The following is a 13367-nucleotide window of genomic DNA, read 5'->3' on the forward strand; positions in this document are numbered from 1 at the left end:
TTCCCGGCGGGGTCAGGGATTTTCTCTGCCTCGTGATGGCTGGGTGTCGTGTGCTGTCCTTAGGTTAGTTAGGTTTAAGTAGTTCTAAGTTCTAGGGGACTGATGACCATAGATGTTAAGTCCCATAGTGCTCAGAGCCATTTGAACCATTTTTAGAAGGTAGGAGACGAGATACTGGCAGAAGTAAAGCTGTGAGGACTGGGCGTATGTCGTGCATCTGTAGCTCAGATGGTAGAGCACTTGCCCGCGAAAGGCAAAGGTCCCAAGTTCGAGTCTCGGTCGGGCCACAGTTTTCATCTGCCAGGAAGTTTCATATCAGCGCACACTCCGCTGCAAAGTGAAAATCTCATTCTGGAAGTCCCATCGTGCTCAGAGCCATTTGAACCAGCCACTTCTTCAGACTTTCGCCTCTAGCTAGTGCTGTAACGGAAGTTTATATAGGATGTTTCAAAAAGAATGACCTGATTTTGGACTGTAATAATTACGAAACATGGGACGTGCGAGCAAGGAAATATGTGTGTTTGAATCAACGTGACCGAAAGTTTGAGAAAATCGCCGTTATATGTCAGTCAATGTGTCTTTTCAGTTTACAGTAAGTCAAGAGTAAGATGGCGTCCGCTCAACAGAAATCGTTTTGTGTGTTGCAGTTTGCAAAGACTGAGTTAGTGGTTTCCATCGAGCGTGCTTTTAATAGGCACTGATCCAACTGCATCCAAAAACATTCTTCGTTGGTATCGCCAATTTGAAGAGACTGGATGCTTATGCAAAGGCACGAGTCCCGAACGATCTAGCACTTCTTTTGAGCAGAGACCACGAAAGTCTACTCGCCGCGCAAGCAGAGAACTGGCAATGCCTCATATGACTGTATGGTGTGTATTAAGGCGTCATTTGGTGTATAAACGGTACAGAGTACAATTAGTGCAAACTCTTTCGGTTTGTGGACTCCTGCGTTCTTGGCGTCGCAAGATCGCTAGACATGACCTCATGCGGTTTTTTCCTGTGGTGATGTGTCAAGGAAAGTGTGTTCATCTCCCCTTTACCTCGTTGCATAGAAGAAGTGAAGAACAGAATAACAGCTGCCATAACTTCTGTAAAAGCAGATACATTGTGAAAAGTTTATGACAAATCTGACTATCGTCTATATTTTGTTCGTGCTGCTGATGGCAAACACATATAGTATTCGTTTTAGCGTAGCTATAACTTTATGATTTTCTGAGTATTTTGCAATTATACCACGTTTGTTGTAGGTTTTTATCAATAAATATGGAGTTTTGAAATCAGCTCATTCTTTTTGAAACACACTGTATTTTCTTACTTCTTTTTTAAATTATGGCATTCACTTTTTATGTCATGCAGTCAATTTCTGTCATTACACAAATTACTCTGAAAAATTAAGATTTTTTTCAAATGTGGAAACATGTTCAAAGGTGTAATATTACCATGCACCTAGGAACAAATTTTCGGTCGAAATTTAAAATTGTTGCAGTCGAGAAAATCTTATCAATGCTACGATTTACTGCTCTACCTGTTTCACTATTTTCCTGCTACCACACCAATAATCACTATGTTAAGCGAAAGTAAGTAGAAGTAAGCTACTAATAGCAACCACTTACAAGTTAAATATATTTCGAAACAGAAGCTATTGAAAACTAATACAATGTCCATTTTCAAGACAGGTAAAATTGTTAAGACATTGTTCAAACTCAGTTTCGTTTGCAAGCATCACATGTTGCTCGATAAAAGACCTTCTTCTGTTTCAAGGTACAGGGTGGAGCGTGACCGAGAAAGTGTGGCTAACTGCTCTCATGTTATATAAATAGTTCTAAAAAGGCATAGCGTTTTTCTCACCATAAACTCCTGCACCAGAAGAATTAACAGTATATTCCAACAGTTTTATGTATTGTTCAGCAGTTATACGTGTAGATCGTAAAATACTTACAGTTGCTATGTACAACACAACCTCATGTCTAACAACAACAGAACATGTAGAGAAAACGGTGGTAAGTGCTTATGGTGGTCTCTACTGTGCATTCTTTCCTATGACAGTAAAATCACTACATCTACATCTACGTGGATACTCTGCGAATCACCTTTAAGTGCCTGGCAGAGGGTTCATAGAACCACCTTCACAATTCTCTATTATTCCAAACTTGTATAGCGCGCGGAAAGAACGAACACCTATAGCTTTCCCTACGAGCTCTGGTTTCCTTTATTTTATCGTGGTGATCGTTCTCCCTATGTAGGTCGGCGTCAGCAAAATATTTTCGCATTCGGAGAAGAAAGTTGGTGATTGGAATGTCGTGACAAGATTCCGTCGCAACGAAAACCGCCTTTCTTTTAATGATTTCCAGCCCAAATCCTGTATCATTTCTGTGAAACTCTCTCCCATATTTCGCGATAATACAAAACGTTCTGCCCTTCTTTCAACTTTTTCGATGTATTCCGTCATTCCTATCTGGTAAGGATCCCACACCGTGCAGCAGTATTCTAAAAACGGATGGACAAGCGTAGTGTAGGCAGTCTCCTTAGCAGGTCTGTTACATTTTCTAAGTGTCCTGCCACTAAAAAGCAGTCTTTGGTTAGCCTTCCCCGCAACATTTTCTATGTGTTCCTTCCAATTTAAGTTGTTCCTGATTTTAATACCTAGATATTTAGTTGAGTTTACGGCCTATATATTTGACTGATTTATCGTGTAACCGAAGTTTAACGGGTTCCTTTTAGCATTCATGTGGATGACCTCACACTTTTCGTTATTTAAGGTCAACTGCCACTTTTCGCACCATTCAGATAGCTTTTCTAAATCGTTTTGCAGTTTGTTTTGATCTTCTCATGACTTTATTAGTCGATAAATGACAGCGTCATCTGCAAACAACCTAAGACGGCTCCTCAGATTGTCTCCAAAATCGTTTATATAGATAAGGAACAGCAAAGGGCCTATAAAACTACCTTGGGGAACGCCAGAAATCACGTCTGTTGTACTCGATGACTTTCCGTCAATTACTACGAACTATGACCTCTCTGACAGGAAATCACAAATCCAGTCACATAACTAAGACGATATTCCATAAGCACGCAATTTCACTACGAGCCGCTTGTGTGGTACCGTGTCAAAAGCCTTCCGGAAATCCAGAAATACGAAATCTATCTGAAATCCCTTGTCAATAGCACTCAACACTTCATGTGAATAAAGAGCTAGTTGTGTTTCACAGGAACGATATTTTCTAAACCCATGTTGATTGTGTGCCAATAGACCGCTTTCTTCGAGGTTATTCACAATGTTCGAACGCGATATATGTTCCAAAATTCTGCTGCATATCGACGTTGACGATATGGACCTGTAATTTAGTAGTCTGAAGTAACGTCCAAACAATATCGTGTGTTTCTAGGTACACTGTCCTCTAGGTACAAAACTTAATCCTACTTATTTCAGAGGGAAACACAATCTGTTTCCAAGACCAAAACATTTAGATCTCTTTTTAAAGGTCTTAACAAGAGCCCAAGGAAAGGCAACTAATGTCTGGGAGTAGGGGGGGGGGGGATATGCGACAGATACGTCGCTTGTGTGGAAAAATATTTTCGCACCAGCCCGCAATGGTCGGCAATTTGTCCGGAGCACCATGTCAGCTTAGAGATCGGTAACCATCTGATTCCCGCCGCAGCAAACACGAGCTTATTTGTGGAATCTCTCATGAAGGATTCGCGTTGTTGCGTAACATCACACACTGGCTGCTTTCTGTGAACAAAGCGTATGGCGATAAAGAGACAGTGAGTGCAACACTGCTGCGCTGTTGCATGGATGAACACAAAAGTAGTCACACAGTAAAAGAATCGTACGGAATTAATAAAACTGATGTCTCATGTGACTCTTACGGTCGTAATTAGACTCATTCGGAAAATGCAGCCGAATCAGATAGCCAACTTACTCCTTTATTTTGTATAGCTTGTGACCCATGTCAATACGACGCTTGTAAGTCCGGAACAACACAAAGAGTCAGTCCTGTCTACGGAGGACACTTTCCGTCGAGACGCTCACTTCTAGTACACTGTACCCAGTCTTGTGGATCAAACGTAGCATCCGCAACGAAAAAAGCAAATACCACATGCGAGCGAATTTGGGTAGTGGCTGAAAAAAACAAGAAACGAAAAAGAGAATTAATAAGTCTGCAGGATTAGTGTCCATATAATGATAACATGATTAAATCATGTCGAAAAATATTTCCGTATCGATTAAAAGAATTTTTACCGCAGATAACCTTGGTTGGCACTGCTATTTCTGATATTTATTCGCATTTAATTTTACAGACTACACCGTTACTTGTAGCGATTGTTGATTTCTAACCGGCAAGTACTAGAAAATAACGCAATTACGAAGTACGCAGCAACACACAAATCCCCGGGAATAATCGTGAAACAACATTTAAACCCATTAGAGAACTCTGAACTATTTCTTTGAATATGGCCTCATACGTTACATAATTATGACGCTGATATTTTAGTGGTGTTGTTTTCAACATATCTCTGCAGAAGTCGTTTATTATTTCCAGCTTGTAAGTCACTTTACAGCGTAGCACATACCTCTATATAATTTACTTCGTTTAATACACAAAAATTATTCAGCTGTCAGTTCAACCTGTAATGTTCAAGTAGTAGACGACTCAATATTTTGAATAATGGAAGTATTAAATGTGACACAGTAGGAATAAATAATTTGTGACTATAATTGGGCGAACTTTTTACATCACGATAAGTGCTGTTGTTAATGAGCAGTTAGCGAGTTCATGCTGCAATTGAGGAAGTTACGCACCTGCTCAGATTATGTAAGGTCGTGGAGAGAGATTCGTTTATAGCTGTGTGCAAGGCGCTTCAGACAGGTCCGTGTAAACTATTCACTTTTTATTCGTGTTAAATGCGAATGTTGCTAGAGAGAAGAGTTTTATAAGAATAGTGTGGACGCTGACTCAGATTATTGATGAACACTCATAATGGCAGGCGAAAATATAAAACCTTTTATTCAGTGACTGTATTGTCAGTGCTGACCAGCACAAGCAGGAATCTGTTTAGACTGACTAGACAAATTGGCCCATTCTCGTTCAGCGTCTCACGTTCAGGAGGTTCGGAGCTCGAATCACTCTCCATGCATCCCGATTTAGATTTATCGTGGCTACCCAGATCTTTTAACACAAATATTGACATGGCTCCACTGAAAAGAAGATAGCCAATTTCCATTCCCATCGTTCTCCTATCGGACTTTGTATTCCCTCTGTAACGAGTGCGTTGTCGGAGGTGTTAAAACCTACCTGTAGTTCCATTTCCTTTCTCTTCACGTGAAGTAAAACGCAAGTCGAATTACTCTTATAAAAATAGAAGGAAATTTTAAGAAAGTCATAAACCTCAGAAAATTTGGGCTCAAATGTAAAAAAAAATCACCAAGAGGAGGACCTCAAGCATTCCTACCAGTGTGGATTCCGAAAATATCCGTCATGCGAAACCTAACATACGCTTTTCTCACACGGTTACTTGAAAGCCTTAGGTTAAGGCAGTTGGCATTTCTTGACTCGGCACCAAACCTACGCTTTTCGTCGAAAGTGCTGTCGTATGTGGGTATAAAGCGAAATTTGTGACTGGACTGAAGATTTCTTGACAGAGTGTACGTAGCTTGTTATCTTGGATGAAGAGTCGCCGACAGACGTAAAAGTAACGTCACAGTGTGCCCCATGGAAGGGTGTAGGGGCTTGTTATTTATTGCTGTATATTTTAGCTGCACAGCTGTAAAAGTGCACAAATAGTCAGTCAGGCCATGACTACAGCTCACACAAATATCTGGGTGTAACAATTTGTATATATGTGGAACGGAACTATCACTTAGGCTCAATCGTTGGTAAATCAGGTGGCAGACTTCGGTTCATTAGTGGAATACTGTGGAAAGGCAATCAGTCTGCAAAGGAGATTGCTTACAAATCATTCGTGAGACCCGTTCTAGACTATCGCTTAAGTGTATGGAACGCATACCAAATGGGAATGACGAGGGCTGTTGAACGTATACACCGAAGGGCAGTGCCAATGGTCACAGGTTTGCTTAAATCACATGACAGCTTCATGGAGATGTAGGAGAACTGGGAGACTTCAAGACAGATGCCAACTGTCTCGTGAAATCCTACCTGCAAATTTTGAGCAACCAGCTGCTTCAGGTAAGGAACCAAGGAATATACAATGAGGTTACAATTAAAGTATCGCTATTACAGAGGACTCCCACGAAAAACCAGTGATCAAAGGACAATGAAACTTCGTGGAAACATGTGTAAGGACTTGCCGAAGTGAAATAACGAATACACCATTGAAAGAAGTACATTTTCATTTGTATGTGAAAGAGTAACTCTGTTAACTGCGTACCATGTTTACGTTTAAGGTTGGTTACAAACTTTGCAGAATGTTGCGACCACGATGGCCTGGATCCACACTAGAGTTCTTTCGTAGCACTTTTCGAACTGAGGATCACGGAATTTTCAGTTGCAGTGACGAAGCTGGAAGATCGTACATTGCGTCCAGCATTCTCAGCCATAGCAACAGCAACTTCTTCAACGATTTGTGGCGCAGTTCGCCGTTGGCCTCTCCCAGGAGCAATTCCCAAATCGGCAGTTAACTCGGACTTCTGAATGATGTTCTTCAACCCCGTGCGGAAAGAGGGTCTCCCCGTGTTCCTTTAATGAGTCTATACTCGCGAAGAGCACCGGTAGTATTACTATTGTTTTGATAAAAAAAGCCCCACGAGTAAAACCCTGCTCGTATTGTCCAGACCAGTGTTGGCTGTCTGCAACTGTAATGCACGCTGATGCTTGTTTCAACCCTATGTCGCCGTGCTAGTACTGGCACCTAACCGCAAGTCATAACATAAACTCTTCCAAAAACGCAAATCCTGCAGCGCTCAGTCTGAACATCTTTCCTATAAAGGTGGTTCCATCTACACTGGCTCAAGTAGCGAAAGTTTAATTATAACCACTCTGTGCTATAACCCCCTACGTGTCGCGTAGGCCAGGCTGGTTACACCACACACAGATGCGTTTCAGTAGTCATTATTCCCGCCTTCCATGCGCGGATGGAACGGAAAAAAGCCTTAGTAATTGGTGGAGCGGGAAGTACACGCTGTATTGCAGAGTGTAGGTGCATATGCAGAGGTGTTGCAGTTATGGCAAAAATAAAACTGTGCCGAAATATTTTTTCGACATTTCGAGACAACATAATCTAAACAGCAACAAGGTTATTTGTGGTAAGATTCGCTCCAAAGAATAAATTTAAAATGTCGAAGTACTGTCGTCAGACCTGAAAAATAGGTTGTAGCCGGCCGCTGTGACCGAGCGGTTCTAGGCGCTTCAGTCCGGAACCGCGCTGCTGCTACGGTCGCAGGTTCGAATCCTGTCTCGGGCATGAATGAGTGTGAAGTCCTTAGGTTAGTTAGGTTTAAGTAGTTCTAAGTTCTAGGGGACTGACGACTCAGATGTTAAGTCCCATAGTGCTCAGAGCCATTTGAACCACGGAAGATATCGTCTTCACGGAAGTATAATGCCATTAAATGTCCAAAAATGCATATACTCGTATTGTTTGTGATAATTATAAACACAATTTGATAATTTACAGTAAATAAGTTACATTTATGTACGTAGTTAAGTTTCTGTGTGCTAACACTGAAACGTCCCCTTTGAACAATTATAAAAGACTATGCTTAAACTGACAAACAATATTTTTAGCGCAACGCAATCTGACTTTCAAAAATCCCTGCAAAAGAATGGCCCTGAGTAACATTAAACTATACCTTTCAGAAATCACTTACCTCACAAAAATCTTCATTACTCGAACTACGGCAGTACAGCGAGCGCCACTACTGCCAGCTAAATAAAAGATTCAAACTACGAAAGGCACTAACTACTGATAGGGATAGTTAGCAAATGAAAGATATTAATAGAGAACAATTAATGTATTTACCTTAGTATCACCAAAAGTCATAATATATAAGGCTGTTTAGGTTTTTTTATTGGTGGCGCCACCTCTGTATGAAAATCGCTGGCTGTGCTGTGTGCAGTCTGTGGCTGCTTTGCATTGTTGTAATACTCGCCATTGTAGTGTTGGGCAGCTGGATATGAGCGGCGCGTGGCGTTGGGCAGTTGGAGGTGAGCCGCCAGCAGTGGTGGATGTGGGGAGAGAGATGGCGGAGTTTTGTAATTTGTCATGAACTGCTATATATATTATGACTTTTGATGATACTAAGGTAAATACATTGTTTGTTCTCTATTAACATCTTTCATTTGCTAACTATGCCTATCAGTAGTTAGTGCCTTCCGTAGTTTGAATCTTTTATTTAGCTGGCAGTAGTGGCGCTCGCTGTACTGCCATAGTTCGAGTAATGAAGATTTTTGTGAGGTAAGTGATTTCTGAAAGGTATAGTTTAATGTTACTCAGGGCCATTCTTTTGCAGGGATTTTTGAAAGTCAGATTGCGTTGCGCTAAAAATATTGTATGTCAGTTTAAGCACAGTCTTGTATAATTGTTCAAAGGGGACGTTTCAAGACCAAGGAACATATATAAAATGTATCGTATGTAACTTCACTTATATACGTTACTTATAGATTCTACGTGCTTTTATATGTGTTTCTTGCCGCTAACACAACTTCCCTATGTACATAAGTGTCATTCATTTACTACAAATTATCAGTCTGTGCTTTTAATTGTCATACAAATTATGTACATTTTGGACATGTCGCAGCATTATGGTTCTATGAAGAAGATATTGACGTCTTCTAAATCAATACTAACAGTAAGTAAGTCTCTGTAACACACTTCTTATACTTTACATAAATGCATGGCCAATTTCTACTGATTTATAATATCCCAAATTTTGTAAGTTTCTGAAGATGACAGATTAATCTGTTGAAACCGGTAAAGCGAAAGAAAAAGATACTTGTGCAATTGACGACGGAATTTTATTCTGAAATACTTACTGCGAATATGTTAGAGAAACAGCAGGAGATAAGAGTCACAAATTCTTCGCATTTACCACACAGGACTCGCATTCGGGAGGACGACGGTTCAAATCCGCGTCCGACCATCCTGGTTTAGGTTTTTCGTGATTTCCCTAAATTGCTGGAGGCAAACGCCGGGATGATTTTTCGAAAGGGCGCGGCTGATTTCCTTCCCTAATCCGAGCTTGTGCTCCGTCTTTTATGACCTTGTTGTCGATGGGACGTTAAACGCTAATCTGCTCTTCCTCCTCCTCTTCGCATTTACACTCTACGGAAATCAGCAGACGGAATTTTTGCACTGTTAATAAGTTATCATCAACCACTAGCTACCGTTATAGGAATTCTCCTTCGTCGAAATACCACAGATTTTTTTAAAGAAAAGCTACGACGCTTCCGATTAAATGTAACTGTGGTGTCACCGCCAGACACCACACTTGCTAGGTGGTAGCCTTTAAATCGGCCGCGGTCCGTTAGTATACGTCGGACCCGCGTGTCGCCACTGTCAGTGATTGCAGACCGAGCGCCGCCACACGGCAGGTCTAGAGAGACTCCCTAGCACTCGCCCCAGTTGTACAGCCGACTTTGCTAGCGATGGTTCACTGCCTACATACGCTCTCATTTGCAGAGACAATAGTTTAGCATAGCCTTCAGCTACGTCATTTGCTACGACCTAGCAAGGAGCCATATGCAGTATTTAGAATGAATTCTGAACAGACAATATTGTGAATAATGTACCGTCAAGAGCGACGTTCATCATTAATGGATTAAAGTTAAGTATCAAAATAATTACGTCCGCTTTCTGAATTCTAATTCCTTGTCATGTTCCGGACCCCACGTGAGTATAGTCCTTACCTCCTCACGCCAGCCTGCGTGAGCTAGCACGCGTGCGTTTCGGCCTCCTCTCGTAAGACGGTGTTGGCTCCTCTGCCAAACCAACAGTAACCTTACCTTACAACATACTATAACATTCCTAAAACCCCAGGCGGTGGCTGCGTAACCAGCAGGAGGAAAAAAAGGGGGCTCTTTGGTGTGCAGACAGCTTACCGTCGGCGATGGCGACGGCGAACACGGAGTCGAGGAGCGCCTGCGACTGGCCCTCCAGGTAGGCGAGTGCGTCGGACAGAGCCAGCAGCGCCCGCTGCTGCAGCTCATCCGCCGCCGCCGCGGCGCCCGGCCGTAGCAGCAGCAGCAGCGGCAGCGCCAGCAGAATCAGCTGGCTGCGCGTCTGCATGGCTTCTGAGGGCGGCCGGCCACCTGCCGACACCTGCGGCCGAGGCAGGCGCGTCCTCCGTGCGCAGCCGCCGCTGCGCAGCCCTGCCAGTGACGTAGGCACGCGGCAGCCGGCGCACACTTGGGTACACCGAAGACGCCGTATAAACAACACCGTGCTGCAATATAGCTTCGAGACAAGTCACGGGTGATACCGACTGCGCGCAGGCACCAAATTTCACCTGCTCTTGAAGTGGTCAACTGCGCTTTCGGCCACTTTTCGAAATAGCTGCACTGCGGATGCTGAAGTTAACTGCAAGCGGGGGAAAACCCAAGGTCGCACTGCAGCAAATTCCTTCCCATTTTCAGAGACTTAGCACTTTCCATTACTTCTAAGCTATATCATAATACACTGCTGGCCATTAAAATTGCTACACCAAGAAGAAATGCAGATGATAAACGGGTATTCATTGGACAAATATATTATACTAGAACTGACATGTGATTACATTTTCACGCAATTTGGGTGCATAGATCCTGACAAATCAATAACCATAACAACCACCTCTGGTCGTAATAACGGCCTTGATACACCTGGGCATTGAGTCAAACAGAGCTTGGATGGCGTGTACAGGTACAGCTGCCCATGCAGCTTCAACACGATACCACAGTTCATCGAGAGTAGTGACTGCCGTATTGTGACGAGCCAGGTGCTCGGCCACCATTGACAAGACGTTTTCAATTGGTGAAAGCTGGAGAACGTGCTGGCCAGGGCAACAGTCGAACATTTTCTGTGTCCAGAAAGGCCCGTACAGGACCTGCAACAAGCGGTCGTGCATTATCCTGCTGAATCGTAGGGTTTCGCAGGGATCGAATAAAGGGTAGAGCCACTGGTCGTAACACATCTGAAATGTAACGTCCACTGTTCAAAGTGCCGTCAGTGCGAACAAGAGGTGACCGAGACGTGTAACCAATGGCACCCCATACCATCAAGCCGGGTGATACGCCAGTATGGCGATGACGTATACACGCTTCCAATGTGCTTACGCCACCATGTCGAAAAACACGGATGCGACCATCATGATGCTGTAAACAGAATCTGGATTCATCCGAAAAAATGACGTTTTGCCATTCGTGCGCCCAGGTTCGTCGTTGAGTACACCATCGCAGGCGCTCCTGTCTGTGATGCAGGGTCAAGAGTAACCGCAGCCATGGTCTCCAAGCTGATAGTCCATGCTGCTGCAAACGTCATCGATCTGTTCGTGCAGATGGTTGTTGTCTTGCAAACGTCCCCATCTGTTGACTCAGGGATCGAGACGTGGCTGCACGATCCGTTACAGCCATGCGGATAAGATGCCTGTCATCTAGACTGCTAGTGATACAAGGCCGTTGCGATCCAGCACGGGGTTCCGAATTACCCTTCGAACCCACCGATTCCATATTCTGCTAACAGTCATGGGATCTCGACCAACGCGAGCAGCAATGTCGCGATACGATGAACCGCAATCGTGATAGGCTACAATCCGACCTTTATCAAAGTCGGAAACGTGATGGTACGCATTCCTCCTCCTTACACGAGGCACCACAGCAACGTTTCACCAGGCAACGCCGGTCAACTGCTGTTTGTGTATCAGGAATCGGTTGGAAACGTTCCTCATGTCAGCACGTTGTAGGTGTCGCCACCGGCGCCAACGTTGTGTGCATGCTCTGAAAAGCTAATCATTTGCATATCACAGCATCTTCTTCCTGTCGGTTAAATTTCGCGTCTGTAGCACGTCATCTTCGCGGTGTAGCAATTTTAATGGCCGGCAGTGTAGTTATGGATAAAGATGATTGATAAAATAGTCATGCCCATAATGGTGCACTCGTCAACGTCTTTAAATGCGCACGGAAACTATTTTCATTGCTCACGAAAATAATAAGAACCGCTTCTTAATTTATTCAAACGGTCGTAGTTTCATTCCTGCACTTTAAAATCAATTCCTGTATACGTTGATCATGTTTTTCAAGTTCCTTGTTAGACCGACGATGCCTGTCTATATCACTCATTTTAATGTTTCGACGACACCGTAAACAAAGTTATGTACTATGTGTGAAAGTGCTCTCTGAAAATCCAGGCCGAAAGCCCTGTGAAACGTCTCACACGGCTGCTCCACAGTAAGTTTACAATCCGTTTGTAACTTGCTACTTACTTGCAAGGAATAGGGCAGTAACAGTCCTAGCATCAGTTCAGTGCAAACAGTACGAAGTAGCAAATAAAATACTCGCGCGCAGACGACTTGTTATAACATACCTCATCGTAGTCGACCTGTTTGCTGAGGTAATGCTGAAGTTGCCGTCGCACAGTTGGACAAACACCAAACCTTTTCGCGCGCAGTCGGTACCCACCCACGCACCTGACCTTCTCGCTCGTCAGATTAGCCAAAGACAATTTGAACTCCACACCGGAAGACGTATTGCTCACGTCACCAATACGCTTTTCTCACGATCGAACCACCTCCTCGAAAGCAAAAAAATGTTCAAATGTGTGTGAAATCTTAAGGGACTTAACTGCTAAGGTCATCAGTCCCTAAGCTTACACACTACTTAACCTAAATTATCCTAAGGACGAACACACACATCCATGCCCGAGGGAGCACTCGAACCTCCGCCGGAACCAGCCGCACAGTCCATGACTGCAGTGCCCTAGACCGCTCGGCTAATCCCGCGCGGCTCCTCGAAAACATAAAGTTACAAATGGTTCAAATGGCTCTGAGCGCTATGGGACTTAACATCTGAGGTCATCAGTCCCCTATAACTTAGAACTACTTAAACCTAACTTGTCGAAGGACATCACACACACACACGCCCGAGGCAGGATTCAAACCTGCGACCGTAGCGGTCGCGCGGTTCCAGACTGAAGCGCCTAGAAGCGCTCGGCCACACCGGCCGGCAAAGAACTACATGGGAGACCCTCTGTCTCTATGTAGAAGCAGGAATAGCAAGATAGACCTTACCACTCGGGCACAGGGGTATCATAATCGAGCCGACAGAGGAATAAAGGTCAGTGAAGGACCAGTTTCAGCATTTTACACGGCATTCTGATCGTGACAAAAGTCGCCCTTCACTGGGCTCCGCGACTGCTCACATCAATTATTCAAAACGCAC

The 13367-nt window shown here is 43.7% G+C and overlaps 1 protein-coding gene across 1 annotated transcript in view; it reads right to left on the minus strand.

The window, feature by feature from the left end:
* LOC126456663 (UPF0764 protein C16orf89 homolog) overlaps positions 1–13367 on the minus strand; it is a 98769-nt gene that overhangs the window by 44489 nt on the left and 40913 nt on the right. The window contains exon 2 of the mRNA XM_050092407.1: positions 10056–10361. Within this exon, the coding sequence (XP_049948364.1) occupies positions 10056–10361 (306 nt within the window). The remainder of the gene's footprint in view (positions 1–10055; positions 10362–13367) is intronic.

The sequence above is a fragment of the Schistocerca serialis genome, chromosome 2 (genome assembly GCF_023864345.2).
Source record: "Schistocerca serialis cubense isolate TAMUIC-IGC-003099 chromosome 2, iqSchSeri2.2, whole genome shotgun sequence".
Taxonomy (NCBI): domain Eukaryota; kingdom Metazoa; phylum Arthropoda; class Insecta; order Orthoptera; family Acrididae; genus Schistocerca; species Schistocerca serialis.